Source organism: Leptodactylus fuscus, chromosome 1 (genome assembly GCF_031893055.1).
Source record: "Leptodactylus fuscus isolate aLepFus1 chromosome 1, aLepFus1.hap2, whole genome shotgun sequence".
Taxonomy (NCBI): Eukaryota; Metazoa; Chordata; class Amphibia; order Anura; family Leptodactylidae; genus Leptodactylus; species Leptodactylus fuscus.
The window spans coordinates 78,094,308-78,119,438 of NC_134265.1; the positions used below are offsets into that span (position 1 = coordinate 78,094,308).

At 40.6% G+C, this 25,131-nt stretch overlaps 1 protein-coding gene across 1 annotated transcript in view; it reads right to left on the reverse strand.

Moving 5' to 3' along the window:
- Nucleotides 1-702: 702 nt before the first annotated feature.
- DTWD2 (DTW motif tRNA-uridine aminocarboxypropyltransferase 2) overlaps nt 703-25,131 on the reverse strand; it is a 171,309-nt gene continuing 146,880 nt past the window's right edge. Inside the window, exons 5-6 of the mRNA XM_075272260.1 lie at nt 5,045-5,173; nt 703-1,047 (exon numbers count right to left, since the gene is read on the reverse strand). Coding sequence (XP_075128361.1) covers nt 877-1,047; nt 5,045-5,173 — 300 coding nt within the window. The 3' untranslated portion in view covers nt 703-876. The remainder of the gene's footprint in view (nt 1,048-5,044; nt 5,174-25,131) is intronic.

Here is a 25,131-nt window from a genome sequence, read left to right on the forward strand (position 1 = left end):
CTGTCTTTTATGTGATGGATAAGAATAACAGACATTGTATAATGGTAGTATGAACTCTTACTCATTGTATAAATTCAAGTTAATAGAAGGAAGCAGTGAATGTTCAGTGTTGTTCATTATTGGCTTTATTCCCATGCAGGCTGCACATTTCTTTCCAGAGGCGGCAGAGGTAACGTGAGTTAGTAGGCTTGCAGACATAGTGACAGGGACCGAGCTGCAGCATTACAGTAGCTATAGAATAACAAATTGATGAGAACTTCCGGAGTGTGAAGAAATAGGAAGTCTGCAGCACAAACAGTCGAGGAATCACTTTACAAGTACTGAACTCTGTGTATTTATCTGATAATACAGCAGGGCAGCAGCAGACAGACATTGTTCTGCAGAGTATCAGCTGGTGTTTAGCACAGTATACTGACTGTAATACTTTATCTATGGCACAGAATACACAACTTCTCGGACTTCAGTATATTACACTGTGAACCTTTTTGTGTCCCATCACATTTATCTCATACATATTCACTTTTGATAAGTTCCTTTTACGTCAACATCTGAGTTTATTGTTATATAATACTAGTCATTGTACATGTTTATAAAGCAATAGCAACTGCATTGCAGTATAGCAATTCTGAGATGTAACAATCAAAAATTCCTTCAGAAATGCAAGAAATGTTACGAAATTTATTTAAAAAAAGTAAAATTATCAGTCATAAACCAGTGACATTAAAAGACCCCATCTGAAAACAGCCAGTACTTCCTTAGCTATAGGAACTAGTCCTGTGTGACCCATAACGAGAACATCTCAGGGGCTTATAAACAAAAGGACCATATTCTATGTCACGCTGTAAACTGAGAATGAAATCCAGAAATAGAAAATTATTAAATTTTAACATTGTTAACTAGAAGCTCCATCTTTTTCAGCTTGCGCTTATTCTTTGGCATAGGTTTCTTGTACTGGCCATTTTTTAGCAGATGTTCCTTGCTGTGATGAATCTGAGCACCATGCTGGAGCTGGAATGAGCACAGTGCCTGCAGAGGGCGGAGGATGGTCTGCCAAATAAATTAGAGGAAGAAAGACGTAAATCAATAGGAGATCCACAGTCACAGTAAACTGCATTCAGATTTTGTCTAACCACAGAACTTTTTATGACTATGACACAGATTTTAGCTGAAATGAAAAAAATAAAATCATGAAATATCTTCTTGTTATAAAATAAAGTGTGGTTCCTTTGCATGTTCGGAGGATTTAAAGGTGCAGCCCTAAAACAAGTGGGCACTGTACTTGCACACTTTTTAACTGAGTCATGCATGATGTTAAGGATGCTGCCCTATAGAGGGCGGCATACAGAGTGCACTGTTCTCCTAATTACATCCTGGAGAATAGATTTGCATATTTTTTTTACTATGGGGATTGTTAGTTACTTTTTAATCAACTTAAAGGAGCAATCCAGGTCACTGATTCTGTATTCATGACGTCTGTAGACAATAACTGGTACACCCTCTTTATTATGCTCCTTATATCCATGTGTTACAGGCTCATCCCCATTAACATAACACATCAATATATAGAGGACATTTCACCACCTCCACATCTTTGCATCCTTGCTGCTCCACTGATTCAGTTGGAATCTGTTGATGTTTTTTGCTGTCAGGTAGGCGGTCCCTGTCTGTATCAAGACCACCCACCTGACAGTAGGGAGCATGATTGTTCAGAAAGTAACAGAAATTATTGCTTGGGAATGGTGGGGGCTAGAGAAAAAATTGCAACTGTGCCAAAATCAGTAGAGCAGAGCTTATTGAAGGATGCAAATACAGTGGGGCAAAAAATTATTTAGTCAGTCACCAATAGTGCAAGTTCCACCACTTAAAAAGATGAGAGGCGTCTGTAATTTACATCATAGGTAGACCTCAACTATGAGAGACAAAATGAGAAAACAAATCCAGAAAATCACATTGTCTGATTTTATAAGAATTTATTTGCAAATTATGGTGGAAAATAAGTATTTGGTCAGTAACAAAATTTCATCTCAATACTTTGTTATATATCCTTTGTTGGCAATGACAGAGGTCAAACGTTTTCTGTAAGTCTTCACAAGGTTGGCACACACTGTTGTTGGTATGTTGGCCCATTCCTCCATGCAGATCTCCTCTAGAGCAGTGATGTTTTGGGGCTGTCGCTTGGCAACACGGACTTTCAACTCCCTCCAAAGGTTTTCTATAGGGTTGAGATCTGGAGACTGGCTAGGCCACTCCAGGACCTTGAAATGCTTCTTACAAAGCCACTCCTTCGTTGCCCTGGCGGTGTGCTTTGGATCATTGTCATGTTGAAAGACCCAGCCACGTTTCATCTTCAATGCCCTTGCTGATGGAAGGAGGTTTGCACTCAAAATCTCACGATACATGGCCCCATTCATTCTTTCATGTACCCGGATCAGTCGTCCTGGCCCCTTTGCAGAGAAACAGCCCCAAAGCATGATGTTTCCACCCCCATGCTTTACAGTAGGTATGGTGTTTGATGGATGCAACTCAGCATTCTTTTTCCTCTAAACACGAAAAGTTGTGTTTCTACCAAACAGTTCCAGTTTGGTTTCATCAGACCATAGGACATTCTCCCAATACTCTTCTGGATCATCCAAATGCTCTCTAGCAGACTTCAGATGGGCCCAGACATGTACTGGCTTAAGCAGTGGGACACGTCTGGCACTGCAGAATCTGAGTCCCTGGCGGCGTAGTGTGTTACTGATGGTAGGCTTTGTTACATTGGTCCCAGCTCTCTGCAGTTCATTCACTAGGTCCCCCCGCGTGGTTCTGGGATTTTTGCTCACCGTTCTTGTGATCATTTTGACCCCACGGGGTGAGATTTTGCGTGGAGCTTCAGATCGAGGGAGATCAGTGGTCTTGTATGTCTTCCATTTTCTAATTATTGCTCCCACAGTTGATTTCTTCAATCCAAACTGGTTGCCTATTGCAGATTCAGTCTTCCCAGCCTGGTGCAGGGCTACAATTTTGTTTCTGGTGTCCTTTGACAGCTCTTTGGTCTTCACCATAGTGGAGTTTGGAGTCTGACTGTTTGAGGGTGTGCACAGGTGTCTTTTTATACTGATAACAAGTTTAAACAGGTGCCATTACTACAGGTAATGAGTGGAGGAAAGAGGAGACTCTTAAAGAAGAAGTTACAGGTCTGTGAGAGCCAGAAATCTTGATTGTTTGTAGGTGACCAAATACTTATTTTCCACCATAATTTGCAAATAAATTCTTACAAAATCAGACAATGTGATTTTCTGGATTTGTTTTCTCATTTTGTCTCTCATAGTTGAGGTCTACCTATGATGTAAATTACAGACGCCTCTCATCTTTTTAAGTGGTGGAACTTGCACTATTGGTGACTGACTAAATACTTTTTTGCCCCACTGTAGTTGGAGTTGGTGAACGTGGTGAAAAATCCTCTTTAAGCTAGATTGTAACTTTAAAGAATAATTATTTGAGGTACTTGGACATATACACAGTATATAGCGAGAGCTCCAGCAGAGTCAGCCATACAACCAGGAAATATCAACAATATCTGATTTGGCTCTCCAAAGAGAAGGCTATGAGATGGAGAGCTGGCTGTTCCAGCGGCTCTTTATATAGCATGGAAAGTTGTGAAAAGAGCAGGACAGGATTTTCATATATCCCATAACCAACAACTATGTGTGCATGTGCAATCGCATTGTCTCCTCTGCTTACAGTGGGGAACAGGGGTGCAGGATATTGTATGCAACAAATATTTGATACAATTTTTTTCTTTACATATCTGTCTTTTGGGCTCAACATATCCAGAGATGTGTGAAACAAGAGGGTGTGATAGTATATTAAATTTGTTTCATGAGAAATTTGAGACTTCAACCAAAGCGTGGACACATCTAAAAGTAGAAGTAATGGAACCCTCACCTATCAAACATTTGAAGCACAGTATACTACTTTAGAGGAAAAACCTTTTAAGGTTTTTGTGGCCCTTGAAAGGGGTCCAATCTGACAGTGTGGCCATCAGAGCAGACAAGTTGTTTCACCTAGACATAGAGACTTCTCTGTACATTTACAGGCACCTGTTACCAGGTTTGGTGCCCCTAAGTCACCAGGATGTTTATATGTAGCAGGGGTTTACACCCCCAAACATGGCAATCTCAGTTCAAGCCAGCGCTCTGCTCCATTTGTTCCTCTATCTGGCAGTCTGTTGCAACAGTCTGGGTTTGCTGATGTCAGTAAAAATTTCCTTTCCTGACTGCATTGTGCCATCTGTAAAGTTTGGTGGAGATGGGAAAAGTCTATGGGGTGGTTTTACATGGGTTGCCTAGACTGCTTAGTTTCAGTGAAGGCAAAAACTATTGTTTTAGGATAATTGTATGCTTCCAACTTTGAGGAAACAGTTGGGGAAGGCCTTTTTCTGTTCCAACATGACTGTGCCCCTGTGTACAAAGCAAAGTCCATAAAGACATGATTGTGTAATATGGGATTGACCTGCGCAGGGCGCTGACCTCAACCCCATTACTTTTAGGATGAACTAGAATACAGATTGCAGACCTCACAAATGATCTTTCAGAAGTATACAAATGGAGCAGACACTCTAAAATCTTGTACAAAGCCTTCTAAGAAAAGTGGAAGGTGTTTTAGTTGCAAAGGGTGACAACTTCCATACTGATGCCTATGGATTTACAATAGGATGCCATGAAAGCTGAGGTCTCAGGTGTGGGTATACCAATATTTTTGTCCATATAGTATATGCAAATAAATTCATATGTATAATGATCCAAGTAGGGACAGAAATCACAGGGAGATTACAATGATATGAACAGGATTTGCAAGAATAGAAGAGGAACAAAATTGTTGGGCAGGGAACAATACGTTGTGTGACAGCCTGAAAATTTTATTTGGTTTTCATAATTTTCACACTAACATCATTGGAACAAAAATTCCATTCTTTGTTATTTTATCTGGTAAAAGTTATAGAAATATTGCATGTAATAGACCACTATAAATGGAGTCCATAGTATTTTGAGGTGGATCCTACCTGCTGAATTTCGGTATTTTTCTCCATTATCGAAAGTGCAATTGCAGCACATTCCAAAGTAGAAAGACACGTGTTATTTGGTTGAGTTCGAATGACATATTGGCTTGAAACTGTGGTTTTCAGCTGCACCTGCATAATAGTGATCAGTCAGTTAGCACAGGATATCATTTTGTTTTTCACTAGGTTTTCTTAGCTTTTCTACAGAATTAAGTTGCCTTTATGCCTAAAGAACTCTGGGTTTCAACTCTCCTAACAGTTCCCAATTTTCTAAACATAATACTGGAAGAAAATAATATATTTATGAAAGTGTTTCTGAACAAGACCATGTCTAACTACTGCTATATAGTTCTAGGACAGTGACTACTGCTATAACTGCTACACCGTTCTAGGACAGTGACTACTGCTATAACTACTATACAGTTCTAGGACAGTGACTACTGCTATAACTACTATACAGTTCTAGGACGGTGACTACTGCTATAACTACTATACAGTTCTAGGACAGTGACTACTGCTATAACTACTATACAGTTCTAGGACAGTGACTACTGCTATAACTACTATACAGTTCTAGGACGGTGACTACTGCTATAACTACTATACCGTTCTAGGACAGTGACTACTGCTATAACTATTATACAGTTCTTGGACAGTGAGTACTGCTATAAATACTATACAGTTCTATGATGGTGACTACTACTATAACTGCTATATAGTTCTAGGACAGTGACTACTGCTATAACTACTATACAGTTCTATGATGGCGACTACTACTATAACTGCTATATAGTTCTAGGACAGTGAGTACTGCTATAACTACTATACAGTTCTATGGTGGTGACTACTACTATAACTCCTATATAGTTCTAGGACAGTGACTACTGCTATAAATACTATACAGTTCTATGATGGTGACTACTACTATAACTCCTATATAGTTCTAGGACAGTGACTACTGCTATAAATACTATACAGTTCTATGATGGCGACTACTACTATAAATGCTATATAGTTCTAAGACAGTGACTACTGCTATAACTACTATACAGTTCTAGGACAGTGACTACTGATATAACTGCTATATAGTTCTAGGGGGGTGACTACTACTATAACTACTATACAGTTCTAGGACAGTGACATACTTCCCTACACTAATTTGATTTACCACAGCATTTCATTCCAAAATTGCTGTATTATGCTCTATGACAACAAAGAGCTGATACGCTTTTGTTTCTATGCTAATTTGTGACTTTGCTTTAATAAATTAAAAGCAGTTTAATGTAACGTTAATCTTAATCCCTGCTGAATTTGCTTCGAAGAGAGTCCAAATTTCAGTAACACTATAATACCATTAGAACATGGATTAACCTTAAATGATCTGTTCTTGAATGATATGAGAGAAAAAATATTTTTATAATTACGAAAGGTTCAATAAGCAAAGAAACTTTATTTTGTGCACATCTGTTTAATTAAACTCCCAACATGACGATGGATCTCCTTGGGAACTCAACATTATACACATCTTTTCATTGAAAATGTAACATTTATCTATACTAGACAACCCGACATAAAGCAACATCTACACATATGTCCTACATTACCCATCTGGACATTTCTAAATATGTGTATCTCAAGTTAAGCAGAGTTTCTAATTTTACTGTTTTTGTTGTTTTTGTGGAACACTAACTATTTTGCTTGTATCAATGTGCACAATCCCTTAATCTGCATTAGTCACTCAAAATCTGTTACCCCCATCCTCTGATGGGTGAAAGCAACGGACATTAAATAACAGTAGTGTGAATCCAGCCTTGTACAATTTCCCAATACACTTTCTTTATTAATTCCTCCCAGTTTTCTAGACTTCTGCTTACTGTCATTCATATTCCTTACTTCCATGGATGTTATGGACACACAGGTGCATGGCTTCTTAAGACAGATGTCTGATTACTTTGTTGTAACTATACAGAGCAGGACACCCGTGTGTAGATCATATCCATAGACTGTATATCACATGACCCTGACAAGAGGAATTGATACAGAAAGTATACTGGAAAATTGGTATTTTTTATTATACAAACAATAACATTTGCCTCTCAGTAATTTTTGGTAACTGGAAAACCCCTTTAATTTTTTATTACTTATATTATACAATTATTGATATTATATAATTAATCAGATGCATAACTTGTTCTAAATTTAACTTTCGCAGGAATTCAAACACTTGCTTTTTAAAGAATTAGAGGACCTTCATTGCTTCTGACTGAACATGGATGTCAGCTATTTATGAAGGAGTCAGAGTTGGGCTGTGGCAAAATATAGAAGTTAGAGTTGGAATCTCTATGAAGCTTATTAGAGATGAGCGAATATACTCGATCGAATACCTCGGCCGCATAGCTCCCGGCGGCAGGGAAGGTGGGAGGGGCAGTAAAAATTCAAAGCCCGGAAGTGTTTTTGCACCGGGAGCTATGCAGCCGAGGTATTCGATCGAGTATATTCGCTCATCTCTAAAGCTTATCTCTTTGAAGCAATGGCAACACTCTCATTATCAATGAATGCACCAATTCACAAGGGGAAAACAACCTTTGATTTAGGTAACTCTTTAGGTATCTGCGTGGCTAGGTTGATATGCTGGTTTCTGGTGACTCCCTTTAATACACTTAAGATGTATCATGACAGCATTGGACAGTAGCATAACTAGGAATGGCGGGGCCCCGTGGCGAACTTTTGACATGGGCCCCGGCTTCCTGACCGACACCAAAGACCTTGACCGACCGATTCCCCCCCCAGCATTCCTGCACGCTCTATTATGCCCCATAGTGACTCCTGCACACAGTATTATGCCCCATAGTGGCCCCAGTACACAGTATTATGCCCCATAGTGGCCCCTGCATACAGTATTATGCCCCATAGTGGCCCCTGCATACAGTATTATACCCCATAGTGGCCCCTGCACATACTATTATGCCGAATAATGAACACCCATGAATAATTATTATACTCTGGGGTCTTTTCAGAGCCCAGAGTATAATGATCGGAGACCGAGGGGGATACAAACATAAAAAACACAGTCACTTACCTATCCCCGGCTCCGCTGCAGTCCTTGGTGGTGCGGGCCATCTTCAATGAGGCCCCCCCCTCAAGTATAATAATAGTGTTTGTGTGGCCCGTGGCGTCACTTACCGATCCCGGCCCCTGACAGGATCGGTAAGTAAATAGGGCCCGTTACCGGCTGGAGTAATGGCCTATTAAGAAAAAAAAAAAAAACGCAGCGGTAGCGGCTGTCGCCGAGCACCTAATGTCTGAGGCCCTGTGGCAGCTGCTACCACAGTAGTTACGCCACTGGCATTGGAGTTACATCTGCTGGTATCTAGAACAAAAATATCTTTCTTTTAATAATCTATCACTGGAGACATCATTTGTGGTCGTTGAGCAAATTTAGGGAGGCATATGGCTTTTCTTTCCTTGAGGACATAGAAAAGTTATGCTGTTTTGGTAGGCATGTGTTGATAATCTTGCATACAATACTTTTTTTGTGTGAACTATAAATGGAGTCAAACGCTACATTTCAAATTCCCAAATTGTATAGGCTTCCCAACAATAGTTTAGGGATAACAATAAGATTCCCATGTAAGTAAATGGAGTAGCAGCGCACATTTTTGACCTGCCAAACACCCCAGTTCTCATGATCAGTGGGAGTCCCAATGGTCAGACCCCACCAACTTGAAACTTATCCTCTACTCTGTACATAGTTGTGAACGGTATACCCCTTTAATTAACCTTCTAGTGACAAAATGACACTCCCTGACATGTTAACATAATTGAAATATCATTTAAATTTTATGGCATGTTAGGCCTGGTTTACATCTGCGTTCAGTAATTCGTTTGGGGAGTCCGCATGCACGCAAACCCCCGAATGGCCTGAACGGAGATGTGAACCGGGGATTAAGCAATTGACACATGGTTGCAGAATTTTCTGTGATCCGAGACCTGGTTCACATCTGTATTCGGTAATCCGTTCAGAGAGTCCGCATGGGGAGCCACCCGAATGCACTACCAAACTCATTGACAAGTGGTGAGCAGTGAAAGCACACGGACCCCATAGACTATAAGTCATGCGGACGGGAAATAGATCATGAAGTACTTTTCAGTCTGCATGTTCTGTGCGGACACGCTGTGGAAAGCAAATGGACCCCATTATAGTTTATGGGGTCTGTGTGCTTTCATAAGCTCTCTGCTTGCCAATGCGTTCGGTATTCCTTTCAGGTGGGGTAGTCACCATGCGGACTCCCTGAACGGATTACTGAATGCAGATGTAAACCAGGTCTCAGATCACAGAAATTTCTGCAACCATGTGTCAATTTGTGGAAGACCTTAGGCCCGATTCACATCTCTGTTCAGGCCATTCCATTCCCCTTTCCACATGAAATATGCAGACAAAAAAGTCCTGCTAGCAGCACTTTTCTCTCTACATTTTTCGTGCGGAAACTACATGGACCCCATTATAATCTATGGGGTCCGTGGATTTCCTTAGTTAACTGTTTTTTTATGCGGACAGGTTTCCGTTCGGGGGGGTCGCCAAGCTGACTTCCTGAGCAGAAACCCAAAAGTAATGGGAACCAGGCCTAACTTCCATTGAGGTCTGAAAGATTCTTTTTTTTTTCTTAAATTTTATTGATTTCCATTAAGAATCGCACGGGCCCTCACAAACATTTACAGACATCACATCCACGTTACATACTACACAATGAGAGTCAAAATTACCGCTGTAAAATCAACTGCAAAATAATCAATAGCATATAAATAAGAAGCCTCTCGGCATGGACTTAGCTAGAAGTGAAGGAAGACCTTCTGACCATCTGATTGTGCTTTGAACTTCTCATGATTCATCCAATTATGTATATTTCATTCTGTTTTTAAACCATGCCCTGATATATTTCTTAATCCGTTCTTATTTCTGTGGGCAGCTTTGTGACTTCCCTGTGGAGATACTGAGTACTTGGATTCTAGTGACTCAGTGGGAAGCATAAAGGCAGTAGATTACATTTCTGCCTATATTCATAGTTTGAATATGTATGAATAGGCTTAGTTTGATAGGTCTAGCAGTCGTACAAAAGTTGCATTACTTATGCCAAAAGTTCAGAAATATAATACAGGAAATTGCATAAAACAGCACATTTGGAATATAGTACTATGACGGTGAAATAGAAGAATACGGATTCAAATGCTATATAAATGTAACATAACCTTCGGTGATTGTAACGTGCTGCAGAATATTCCACATTGTATAAATAAAGGTTATTTTATAAGGCATTCTTGCAGTTCAAGCTTGGAGTACATGGAAGTTGTAGCTGTGAATTTAGCAGTAAATAGCACAAGAAAAGTTACAGGCTATGAATATAATTTTTTCTTAAAAGAAGGGACAAGTCAAAACCCAGTCATACTAATAATTTGAGTTCATATTGCATAATGACAAATACATATGCGTCATTGTAACACAGTAATGTTGCATCATAAAGAAACAAAATTGTGTTGCATGTATATTGCACCCATGTGTGACTATTCAATAAGTCCATTGTGTGTAATGACCTACTCCAGATTGGCTAAATGAAAATCACTATAGATATTCTTAAAGGGAATCTACCACCTCTCCAAGTATATTCAATGGCTACCTCTGTTTATATGGTAATAAACAACATACCATATGTGGTAGGGGTCTGAACAGCAGTGCTCCAAGTAGCCAAAGACCCATCCCTAGTACACCAACAACCTGAATCACTTTAAAGTTATTTTTCTCCAAATGTACAAAGGCCACATACTTAAGGGGGCGTTCACACTACCGTCAGTGTCCGACAGGTAGTGTCCGCTCCTAGTGTCCGTTCAAAATCTCGCACAGACATTAGGAGCGGACACTAGCTGTGTCCGTGACACTTGTCATTCATTTAAATGGCGATTGGGTGCGTTCTTTTGCACTCCGTGCCCTTCCTTCACTGTCCGCTTGTAAAGATGTCCGACTTTTCAAGCGGACAGAAAAAACCTACATGTCGGGTTTTTCTGTCCGCTTGAAAAGTCGGACATCTTTACAAGCGGACAGTGAAGGACAAGAACAGGCACGGAGTGCAAAAGAACGCACCCGATGCCCATTTAAATAAATTACAAGTGTCACGGACACAGCTAGTGTCCGCTCCTAATGTCCGTGCGAGATTTTGAACGGACACTAGGAGCGGACACTAGATGTCGGACACTGACGGTAGTGTGAACACCCCCTTACATGTTGTTTATCACAGTGCTAGGCTCCCTCTAACTCCCTTCCGGATGCCAATTCTTTAAACATGACAGTATTGTATTGTAAAGCAAAGACCTTTACTCTGATCACAGGCATTGCAAGTGAGGACCCCACCCAAAGTGTAAAATTGTGCCCCATACCTTTGTCAATGTGGGAACCATCCTGTTACTATGATAGCTAGAAGCCTTCTGAAGGCTCCCAGGCTTGTCATAGACTTCAATACAGTGGTACTGCAGTCAAAAGATTGCAGGTATAAGCCCCCTAGGGAGGCTAATAAAATAGTTTAAACTAAAAAAAAAAGGTAGTAAAAAAAACTATTTTAAAAAATTCACTACGACACTGCGTAAACTAAGACATTGCAAATGTTGTGCTAGTAAATGTGGTCCGACAGAGGTTGGGTGATAAAACAACCACACTGACCTCACTACGTGCCATGTAGTGGCATGAACGCTACGTAGTTGCAATCTTACGTCACGTGACTAGAAGTTCTTGTGTAGCTACAGCATTAAAAACAAATAAATCCAAACTAAGGAAGTTTGCAGATACCCTAATGTTCCTACGCTTCGCATCACCCGCAAACCGATTTGTGAGTGACAAAGGCTATACAAACAAGTATTACGCTTCTCCAAGTTTTAATCAGATGTCTTGCTGGCATTGATATGTTAAATTGACACCTATCCAGTAAGATTTATTGCTGATTAGCTTCTAGCAATCCTGAAGTACTGAGGAGGGCATGCAGAGAATGACTGATTTTTAGAATTATTTATCCTGAAATACGTTACTCTGACAATTACCTGGTCTCTAGCTTTATTTAATAAAGACAGAACACCTGTAACATAGTAGGTTGCAATCGACTCTGGCTACTGACAAGCGTGCCGTAATGAAGGAAAGAGTACTTAATCTAAATTGACTCCAATGCGAGTGTCAGGTTGTGAGATCCTACGCTGGCATTTTATTATATATGCGATGGCTATATGCACAGGTTAAAGTCTCATTGAAAAAGAGAAAATCTCACCGAGTTGTATAACCTTGATTAGAAGTTTAGCGGAAATCACATTGGACTAATTAGAAAGTCTCTGAACATTACAACAAGTACACTTTGTTTACATATGGCATAAAATGCACGCAATGAATTAAATATGGCTGATTTATTATTAAAACGTTCCACTTCAGAAACAAAATGTGTGTGACGTTAAATCTCACAGTGTAAAGCATGCTACTGAAATTTACATTACGATTATAAATAAATTATGGCCTTCCTGCAGCCTGCCTGTAATGTATAGTGACAGTTTAAGAGCTTGTGTGTTTTATAATCCAAGTGTGGTGCTAAAGAGGATCGGTGAAATGCACACAAACCTGAACGGGTCATATATACAGTCCTATGAAAAAGTTTGGGCACCCCTATTAATCTTAATCATTTTTAGTTCTAAATATTTTGGTATTTGCAACAGCCATTTCAGTTTGATATATCTAATAACTGATGGACTCAGTAATATTTCAGGATTGAAATGAGGTTTATTGTACTAACAGAAAATGCGCAATATGCATTAAACCAAAATTTGACCGGTGCAAAAGTATGGGCACCTCAACAGAAAAGTGACATTAATATTTAGTAGATCCTCCTTTTGCAAAGATAACAGCCTCTAGTCGCTTCCTGTAGCTTTTAATCAGTTCCTGGATCCTGGATAAAGGTATTTTGGACAAACAATTCAAGTTCAGTTAAGTTAGATGGTCACCGAGCATGGACAGCCCGCTTCAAATCATCCCACAGATGTTCAATGATATTCAGGTCTGGGGACTGGGATGGCCATTCCAGAACATTGTAATTGTTCCTCTGCATGAATGCCTGAGGATTTGGAGCGGTGTTTTGGATCATTGTCTTGCTGAAATATCCATCCCCGGCGTAACTTCAACTTCGTCACTGATTCTTGAACATTATTCTCAAGAATCTGCTGATACTGAGTGGAATCCATGCGACTCTCAACTTTAACAAGATTCCCGATGCCGGCATTGGCCACACAGCCCCAAAGCATGATGGAACCTCCACCAAATTTTACAGTGGGTAGCATGTGTTTTTCTTGGAATGCTGTTTCTTTTTGGACGCCATGCATAACGCCTTTTTTATAACCAAACAACTCAATTTTTGTTTCCAAAATGAAGCTGCCTTGTCCAAATGTGCTTTTTCATACCTCAGGCAACTCTATTTGTGGCGTACGTGCAGAAACGGCTTCTTTCTCATCACTCTCCCATACAGCTTCTCCTTGTGCAAAGTGCGCTGTATTGTTGACCGATGCACAGTGACACCATCTGCAGCAAGATGATGCTGCAGCTCTTTGGAGGTGGTCTGTGGATTGTCCTTGACTGTTCTCACCATTCTTCTTCTCTGCCTTTCTGATATTTTTCTTGGCCTGCCACTTCTGGGCTTAACAAGAACTGTCCCTGTGGTCTTCCATTTCCTTACTATGTTCCTCACAGTGGAAACTGACAGGTTAAATCTCTGAGACAACGTTTTGTATCCTTCCCCTGAACAACTATGTTGAACAATCTTTGTTTTCAGATCATTTGAGAGCGGGCTGTCCATGTTCGGCGACCATCAAACTTAACTGAACTTGAATTGTTTTATAGAAAGAAATGGTCCAAAATACCTTCATCCAGGATCCAGGAACTGATTAAAAGCTACAGGAAGCGACTAGAGGCTGTTATCTTTGCAAAAGGAGGATGTACTAAATATTAATGTCACTTTTCTGTTGAGGTGCCCATATTTTTGCACCGGTCAAATTTTGGTTTAATGCATATTGCGCATTTTCTGTTAGTACAATAAACCTCATTTCAATCCTGAAATATTACTGTGTCCATCAGTTATTAGATATATCAAACTGAAATGGCTGTTGCAAACACCAAAATATTTAGAACTAAAAATGATTAAGATTAATAGGGGTGCCCAAACATTTTCATAGGACTGTATATATATATATATATATATATATATACACACACACATTCCATAACCATGTCCAATTTTAATATTGCTGTTGGACATCATTAAAACAATATTTCCAGTCATAAAAGAATAGTACAGGTGAAAATAAGAGAGTTTTGTAATATATCTGTGTACTATATTCATCTATCAACAAGAGATACGTATAGAAAAGCTGCTCTGTACACTTTTACACTGCTATGTTTGTAGACAAGAGGCTGCTAGTACACAGAATGAGGCAATAAATCAATTAACCAGCTGGCGGGAGCATCTCACTCCACCCCGTCCTTTCTCTATAGAGCTTTGTGTGAGGTTGAATGTGGGAATCTCATGTAAACAAACAGAGTGCAGACACGGAGAACAGCTTAATAAGTGGAGGAAACAGATATCCTTAATAAGATATGCAACTAAGGGTAGGTTCACATCTTCCCTCGGGTTTCCGTTCAGGGGGTCTGCATGGGGACCTCCCCCCCAAATGGAAACCTAATCCTCATAAAAAAGCGATTACCTTAGGAAACCCGCAGACCCCGTAGACTGTAATGGGGTCTGTGTGGTTCCCATTTGGTTTCTGCTTGCAGAGCTTTTCTCGACGCGCTTTTCAAGCAGAGAGAGAAAAAGAATCTCTGTACATAGAGTCAAGCACAGATATGAACCCAGCTTAAGTTTCTTATTTTCACTTGTACTATTCATGTTTCAAAAGTTGTTCATGGCGAGAGGTAAAAGTTTTTATAGATAGACTATTGGATACATTGCTGACTGATGGAGGGCCCGAGCTCTGAAACCATTCCTGATCATGGGAATGGGAATGTAGCTATGGTGGGAAAAGGCACACCCTACTCCATTCACTTCAATGGGAGTATTGGTGATAACCGAAGTTCAGCACTCACTTTTCTTCAGGGCTCCTATTGAAATATATGGAACTAATGTGATCTGTGCTAAGCTTCAATTAAGTCCATACAACTTGGTGAAATTGTCTCTTTACAATTTCATTTATTTCATAGCATATCCCCTTAAATGAATATCTTTACAAACTGAATATGGAAGTCATGTTTATGGCCTCAGGTTATCCTACACACCACTGACATATTGTGGCATCCATCACCTATGTTTCAACAGAAAAAAAAAAATCTAGTCTAAATATATATATATATAGAGAGAGAGAGAGAGAGAAAATAGGCAGCACTCCAATTAAAAGTGAAAAAGCAGTGAGGCTAGTTGGTTGCCCAAATACAGCAACATTTCAGCCCAAGTCACATGAGCCTTTCTCAAGCTGCAAAACGCAGCATTTTTGCAACATGTAGCATCAGCCTAAGCCTCGCATTTCTGCTGCAGTTTCATTTGCCACAAATACTAAAATGGATTAGGTCCAATAAATGGGTCTTCCAGAGGAGAATACAATACCATATGGTGTCACACAGAAGTCCTTTGGGTCCATAATGCAGACCAGTACCTTAGGTGCCACACAGTGCAGGAAACCTAAAACTGCTTTCAGATAGTATATTCCATGTGTATATTCCATCATATATTTAAAAGCAGCCATCTGTGCACCAGACATAAAGGTAGTGTGACCAATGAATCAATGTTATCACTTAATATATACAATTATTGGACTTCAGGTAGCAAAGCGATACTAGGACAGAAACTAGCAACCACCTGATATATCTTCTACATTTACCAATTACTGTAAATCCCAAAATAACAAGGGAGACTACATACAATATGTATAGGACCTTCAAGATTTCCCCATTCTAACTTGAATCTCACATATTTTATTAATATGAAGTCAATACAATGCCGTCATGAAACCATTAAAATGGAGGAAGGTGCTTTCTATTGTGCATATGAATATAAAACAAACACCAAATGGAATACAAATATCACAGTAGATGTACAAGACTGGTACAAAACAACCACTTGAGCCTGAATATCTATAGGTCAGATTCTAGAGGTCTTCCAAACAAAATAATTGATGACCTGTCTTTTGGATAGGTCATCAATTAAAGTTTGGCAGGAGACTGACACCCGGGCTCTGCAATCGATCAGCTGTTTGAAGTGGCTACAACACTTGTGAGGGCTACAACCTCTACAATACCTACCAAGCACAGTCCCATATGTTTATACAGCTGCTGTGCTTGGTATCGCTGTTCAGCCCAATGACAGAACTGTGATCAGGTCATGGGACCAATGAAAGTGACATTATATGGCCTGTTTTTGGAAGTGGCGCTCATGGAAAGGTGCTGCTACTTCAAACTTCTGATCAGCAGAGGTGCCAGGTGTCGGCCCTCACAGATCATTAGTTGATGACCTATCCTACGGACTTCTTTAATAGGAATAGTTTTGTGAATTCAATGAAGGTTCGAACAATCATACCAACATCTACATATTCCATATACAGGGGAAAAAAGCTAATTTGAAACAAAACAAAAATAGCCTTGGTAAGAAGGTCAAGGACAAGGTAAGAAATGACTCCATTAATCATACAGAATGTGGTATCTTTTTATAAGATTACAAAAAAAACTGCATACACCAGCAAAACTAAAGAACACGTACAACTTTTCAAGACTTTAAGGATCCTTGTCTTGTTTGCCCTGGACAGTCCTCATTTGTAAATGGGACATGAAATGCTCCGATCTTGTTCTGTACATTTATCATCTGTTGTTCTTTTTCTTCTTTTTTTTTTTGCTTACTTACAATCATTTGCTCTGTCGAATACAAATACCATTATCTTTGATGTAGAAGATTACCAAGGATTCACGTACAAAGAAAATCTGTCCATTAGTAAATGAGATATTTACTGATGTTAGAAAAATCTACCATACTCTGAAAATTTCATATGTCTAGCCTTAAAGTTCTTTTGTACTAATGTACAATTATCCTTAATGCAAAGTAATACTCATTAAAACCACTCCATAATATTAGCTTCTGAGAAGACCGTAACCCTTATACAATGCTGTTGCCACTCAGACCCTTACCAAGCATTGCCTGTGCCATCTCTTGATGGGGGAGTTGATGCTCCCATTGCTATGACATCACCTATCCTGCATAAGCAGTGCTCCCAGAACTGAAGGTCCGCCCCCAGTGCACCAACTGCTTCATCTGCATAAGACTTCAAAGTTGTTTTTCTCTACATGCACAAAGGCATATTATATATCACTGTAACGTGCTCTACAAGGCAGAGGAGGCAGTAGAATATGCTTGGGAGAGGTGATAAAAAATAATCATTTTATTTTGAATCCAAATTTGGTGTTTAGTTTCAAAAGTAGCTTTTTTTTCTGACTCCACTAACTGACCCATAACTGCACGCTACCCTGACTCCACAGCCCTGCTTTTTCGTGGGCAGAAAAAGATTTAAGCGTAATACTGAAGCCAATGTTTTTAGTTAGTTCCGTTTATCTAAATTGGATATACACTATCTACCAATAATTATTTGGACACCCATGCAAATGAAGATATCTGCGGTCGTGATGTACGTTACGCCTTCTGCCATTAAATAGGAAAAAGCATTGCCATTAGTGCATTGGCATTAGTCGCATGCAAGATGTGTGCAGAGTTGTCCGATTTTGAGAAAGGGGTAATTGTTGGGTACCACAGAAATGGCTGATCCTTAAGGGATATAGCAAGTGAACTGGACGAGTGTCCCCTGACCCTGGTCTATAGTCTCTCACTCTGCCAAATCAGTATCCCTACGCTATGCTGAGGATGGCCCAATAGGCCGAAACAGCGCTGTCCATAGCTGGGAATCTGTTCCTTTTGGGACAGAAATACTGATTTTGCAATTAAATCCACATCATGATTAAAAGACTTTATAACTGAGTCGTTCATGATGTTAAGGATGCCGCCCTCTATAGGATGGTGTACAGAGTGCACTCTGCTCTCCTAATTCCATCCAGGAGATTAGATTTGCATATTTTTTACCCATAATCCCTAGCGGAGCAGGAATGACTTGTAAGTCTCCGTACTGCCTATGTAGGCACACGCTCTCCCTAATGTGGACGAGTGTCCCCTGACCAAAATCGATAGTGACCTATGTGATTGCGAAGTGGAAGGTGAACGGTGATTGTTGGAATGTGCCCCGAGTCGGCAGATCCCCAAAAGTGGAAGATAGAGACCGACGAGTGCTTACCAGAGAAACCGCACCCAACCAATGGCTCACATACACCAGGAGTTTCACCAGGCATCCAGGAGTATTGTGTCGATCAATACCATCCGTAAGGAAGCATCTGCTGGGTTCTACCAACTATTGAATATGAATAAATGTTGTTTCTCTATTCTACCACAGGTGTCCAAATACTTATTGGTAGACTGTGTGTCCAGGCCTGGTGTATAATATATATTAAAATACTATATGATTAAAAAGTAAAAGTGACTTGTCGGTAATATTTTCTTTCGACTGGACTTCATATCTCAAATTTATGTGGGAAAGAAGCAGGATCGCGCTCTTCAAAACATGCCAAAAATTCAGCACAGTTGTAATATGTTGGAGCAAGTACATCTGAATATATCCCAGTCCAGAAATGTAGCAGCATGCATAATCTGGTGGGACCTTTGAAGCACAGTGACACCGAATTTTATGAAAGGGTATATGTTAATATTATACCACTTCAACTTTTCAGTGGAATTTTCCTTTGAATATTGCCAAGCAGAGAGCTTTTTGATGAATACCACCAATATAAAGGTGAAGAGCGCCTACTGAACACCTGCACCGCACCGGCATTAATCACCCACATACAATCTCTTTAATCTAAAGCACTATTCTAAAATGTAACAGTACTCCGGAAAATGATACAAATATATCATAAGCAGTCGGTACATTGGAGTCACATCTTATCAAAGTGAGAGGTGACGCTTTTCCAAACAATATGAACAGTGATAAAGACAAACACAGGTGCAATGCAGTTATTTTAATATATGAAGAAAATAAATTCTGTTAAGCAATGATTCAGGCATTGAAATGTGTGCGCTGAAAGCCAAATGATCATTTCTGCACCTGGTGGAAGAGAGAAACATGCTAATTGTTCCCTTGCAGAATATTATGAGTCATAACAATTATGTTAATTATTGATAGTGTATGCTGTGGGTCTGATGGGCTGTGCGCTTTGTATCAATCCTTGTGGCTGAATACATCTCATTGGTGTAGAACAGAACACAGCCATATAATTCTCACTTCTTGTACAATTTATCTCCAAACTGTCTCACAATATCAAAAATCTGACATATTCTAATTTTAAAACTGATTTACAGAAATCGGCTGCTCCCTACTGACTGTGCGCTGCTTTAGGATTGTCATATAAAGCTCAATGAATGCAATACTAAGCAGACAATTTACCACATATTTTACTCACTGCTGAATACAATGTGACACTCAATTTAAAAGGGAATATGTTTTTTTCCCATTTCCCCTATGCGATATGGTGATGATTACCATAGTAATTTACTGTTATTGTGTTATTTGTATAGAGAATGCTTAGAGACAGGAATACAGAGAAAGGAGGGTAGAGTCTAAGGGATAAGTAAAAGTAACGTCATTTTTAAAGAGAGAAGGGAATATCAATGGTTGAAGTTTATTAATGAAAGGGTTAAGTAGGCTTAAAAATATACATACCGTTTATACTTGAGTATAAGCCGAGTTTTTCAGCACAGTTTTTGTACTGAAAAAGTCCGCCTCGGCTTATACTCAGGTCATTACGGTAATTCAGCAATATCATACTTACAGACACGGCATCCGGACCTCGCATACAGACACCGGGACGGGTGCCGGGCCGCAGCATAGCCACACTCATAGCAGGAGCGTAGCAATGCTGCTCATTTCAAACTGCAGAAGTACTTAAGGTACTTCTGCTAGCAGGCCCGGAATACAGACCCCGCCCCCCATACTCCATCACACTCCGGGTGACGTGGTCATGTAAGCTCATGCAAGCTCATGCCCGCACCCGGCGTGTATCTGCGTTCCGGGCCTGCTAGCAGAAGCACCGTAAGAACTTCTGCAGTTTGAAATTAACAGCATCGCTACGCTCCTGCTAAGAGCGTGGCGATGCTGCGGCCCGGCACCCTCCCCGGTGTCTGTATGCTGGGTCCAGATGCCGTGTCTGTAACTATAATGGCGCCGCTCTGCTTCAGAGCAGTCACCATACCAACCAGCACCTCCGTTGTAACATTTACAGCGGTAATGTCGGAGATCCCTGCAATCATGCCTGCAATCAGAGATTGCAGGCATGAGCTAGGACATCTCCGCTGTAAGTGTTACAGCGGAGATGCTCTACGATGTCCAGGTATGAGGGGTCCGGGCAGGTGCCGCCATGCTGCTGGAGGGAGGAGGGAGCGGGCGCGACCGCTCTATCAAGTGCGATCCTTTAGATAGGAACTGCGGCCGGCAGAGGCGCTTCTGCTGGGGATTCCCCTCAGCGCTCTTGTTAGGGATTCCCCTCAGAGCTCCTGTAAAGGCTCCCCAGCCGGCAGTGCTTCTCTTTTGCAGGCTGCTCCGGTCCAAAATACAGGTAGCTGGTCGTGGCACTCTGATCCGGATTAGGCCCAAATGAATGGGCCTAGTCGGGAGGAGGGAGTGTCTTCAGCTGGATTTGCCTCGCGAATCCACCTGAAGAATGAGCATGTCGCTTCTTTTTTCCATTGATTTCAGAGGGAGCCATTTTTTTGGTCAGGATTTTGAGGCGGATTCGACCTCAACATACTGATCAAAATACCCCATGTGAACTCAGCCTTATGGTCCAACTGAATTGATCAATATGATGGAAAAGACTTGGGCCAGGCTTGGTGACATAGCAAAGAAAGTGCACATCAATCAAAGTGGATCTCATGTACTAGAAAAAATACACTACATTTTATCTTCCAGCTACAGTAAAAAAAAAAAAAAAAATGAATATAAACTAAAGAGTGAGTTGCATAACGAGCAGAATTTTTTTAAATTAATATCACAGCAAGACAACTGCTGAAAAACTTATCCTTTGAAAGGTACATAGTTAATAAAGTTGAAAAAAGTGACAGGTCCATCAGATTCAATCTAAATCCTATAGTATGGATCCAGAGAAAGGGCAAAACCTCTATGAAATGGACAGCAATATTCATAGGGAAATTCACAAATCTCCAAAAAATAGCAGTATAATGAATTGGTCCACCATCCCAGCCACTGTAATTGGTATAGATTTGGATGTGCAAAAGCAATCCTCAAAATATACAAATATAAACATGGTATTATCCAGCGCTTCATGGTTAATAAATGGATTGAGGAATATACCTGTTTTGCAGCTGGGAGATATGATATTTTGAACACCAAGTTACTTCAATACGGTTTGCTAATGGTTTATGGAAATATTTTGACTTTGGAAGGCAAATGAATTTATGATGCATGGCCATCATATAAAAATCCCCATAAACGCAGGATGTTGCATATCCAGATGAATTCCTTTCTTAATCATTTTTGACATTTACATTTTTTGACTTGTGCCAGACTGAAAATGTTCACAAAAACCTTGTAATGACTAAAGCCTGACGTGTGACTGTCTGCTCACAGTTATTTTCGTACGGGGATTGTAGTGCGTTACTTGCTATCCTGAATAGTAGAATAAATGACTAGAGTCTATAACAAGCAGAGATATCTGATGTTTTTTCCCAATTTTCTTTTTTATGAAATTTTTAACCGAACTATCTAAAGTTTAAAGTACGGTAATATATTTCTACAAGTCTTGATAGTTTGCATTTACTTTTGCTTTTCTATTAAATATGTTTTTTTTTTTTCTTATGTAGATTGTGAGCCCCATATAGGGCTCACAATGTACATTTCTCCCTATCAGTCTGTCTTTGGAGTGTGGGAGGAAACCCACGCAAACTCAGTGAGAACATACAAACTCCTTGCAGATGTTTGTCCTTGGCAGGATTCGACACAGGACTCCAGTGGTGCAAGACTGCAGTGCTAACCACCGAGCCACCGTGCTGCCCCAATAAATATGGTTTTAATATAAAGGACATTCATACATTATCTAGACTGGATTGACATTGCAAACACTATGGTTTGCCTATCATACCCTGCATTATATGCCACAGCTGTATGAAAAATTCTGTGGTTACAAAAATTATTTAGCTGATGTCATACAGTGTATTGACTTCTGTGACACTGACTTCTATAATATCAGAGGAGGGAACCAAGTATTCTTAGTCTCAGCTAAGTCTCCATGACCCATCTGCAACGTGAATGCTTTTACCATTATAATATGACTTTTTACCCTTGTAGACTGAGTGTTGCTTCTGCACTGCAGACTGGACTATTAGTAAAGTATCACAGAACTGATCTGCAGTTAATGGGTATCCTGCTCCATCTGGACACAACTTTCAGCAAAAGATATGATCCCAGCACTGACCCAGAAATTATATCATGCCACATCAGACCTCCCACCACAACTTACTTATCTTACTGTGTACCAAGTCAAGGAGAGAAACCTAATTTCTATTCTGTTCCAGTTGTGCATCCCCGCCATGAGTATTCCAGTATATAATTTATACATCTATTAATAATCCTTACTAATATTCTAAATGTGAAAGTTTGTGTGTTTGGATGTTTGTGGGATTGGATGTTTGTTCCTCAATAACGCCGAAACGGATGACGGATTACAGTCAGATTTTGCACATACCTAGAATGGCGCCCGGAAGGAAACATAGGTGCCTTACCATCCCCATAGGTTGGCGAATTTCACAACCGCGAGCACCGAAAGCACGGTCGGCGGAGGCTGAAGGACCTGAGAGGACGTCATCGCCCTGAGCAGCGATTGGAGCAGGCGATGGAGAAGGCGGAGGTGTAGATACTCAAAGTCGCAGAGCCTTCACGCTGGCATCTGATTGGAGCGGCCGATGCGGGGGGCGGGGCTATCGTGGCTCAGGACAGCCGACGCGCAGGACGAGGAAGATGGCGGCGCATATGCAGAGTGCCGAACACGGCGTCGTTGGAGCACGCCCCACACTGTGGATAGGTGAGTTCGCCGTGTGCCCGGGGGCGGGAAGGGGAAAGGCACACTAGAGCCAAGTTCACATACCTGCCGGGTACCCGTCGAGCGCCATGTCTGCCCGTACCTGCTGCGCAGCACAGTCTGCAGCCCCAATACACGCCAGGACACTAGGCGCACAGCAGCCTCATGGAGGGGTGCCAGGATTGCGGCTGGCAGGGGGAGAGAATGGAGCACCACTCACCAAACCACCATATACCCCTCTAGAGCCATACATGTCCATAGCTACTGCGTCCCACTCCACTCTCTGCAGACCCTAGACACACCGGGACACTAGCCCCACGGTGGGGGTCCTGGGATTGGGGGGGGGGGGGCGGCCCGACCCGCACTGCAGGTTTCTCACGCATGGAGAGAAGGGGCCGCGGACGAAGTCGCGGTTATTGCTAGTATACAATAAAATGACCTTGCACAAAATCTTACGATGTTACTTGTACCATTTTTATTCAGCTGTTTCTTAGTTACATATATTACTTGCAAAGCTTGACATGGCTACCATTAGAGGTCCTGCACATTCGTACATGCGGCGCTATTTTGCAGCGGCCGCAAAATAGCGCCGCGTGTACGGTACCGGCTCCCATAGAAAACAATGGCGTCTACGTACCAAATGATGAGCCAGAATACTCCGTGTGAAACCGGCCTAAGAAATAGTATCAGATCCATATTCAGCAAAGAAGGAAAGAGTCAGGGTTAGATATTTTATACAGTACTGCCAATGCCATAGCATAGAAAGAGTATTATGAAATAAACAATATTCTCTACAGAACCATCATAAACTTTTAGCTTTCGCATTGTCTTAATTTTTGTGATTTATACTGTAGCTTAGACAAAGCCCTTTAGGCAACTGAAATAAACTTTGAGGTTTCAAATAGAAAATTTAACTCAATGCCTTGGATTTCAAATTGGTTACTATATGACAAAATTTACCAGTTACTTTGGTGAAGAGCGTTCACTCAGACTCATACAGACAACCCACTGTATAACCTTGGATGCCATAAGCAGTTACAAATATTCTCACAACAGACTTCCATAACTTCATCAAATTTCATCTTATTCAATGAACATTCGTACAAAACATTCATGGGCATATTCAGTGTAGTTCCTCTATGGTTTTGTAACCATTACATTGAAAATCACATAAATGTATCAGATTTATTTAAAAAAAAAAAACATGGGCTAAGGGTCTGTTCACACGGGGTAAAGTGGCGCTGATTCTGGCATGATAACTCGCGTAAGAATCAGCGCTGAACAAAAAGACTCCCATTGACTTCATTGGGTTCCATTTTCCACGCTGAACACATTATTAAAAATAGGAGGCTTTTTAACCCATTGATTTCAATGTGTTCCGCGCAGAAAACAGAACCCATTGAAGTCAATGGGAGTCTTTTTTTCAGTGGTGATTCTTACGCGAGTTATCGTGCCAGAATCAGCGCCACTTTACTCCGTGTGAATGGACCCTAAGATAGCCCTGCCGAAATCAATGAGGTGATAGATAAATATGTGTCCGAGAAGGAATACTGCAGCAAAAACATGGCCTACCGGTGTAGTTTTCACAAGATAAATGGAAGTGTTTTCTTAATATAACTGGGTTATCCTTTTACTATTCCTTTAACGTTAAATAATACAACAGACAAAAAAGTTTAGTTAAAGTTTAGAAGGTGAAATGTTGCTGACCATCTGTTCCTAATCCACAATGAATATCACTTTCCAAATGCAGGCTGTGTTATCATAATTCCACACAATGCCCCAAATATATTATGCAGCAGTAGTGGTACTTGTGAGACTACAGCTAAAATTCATCACTTTATGAACACACAGTGAC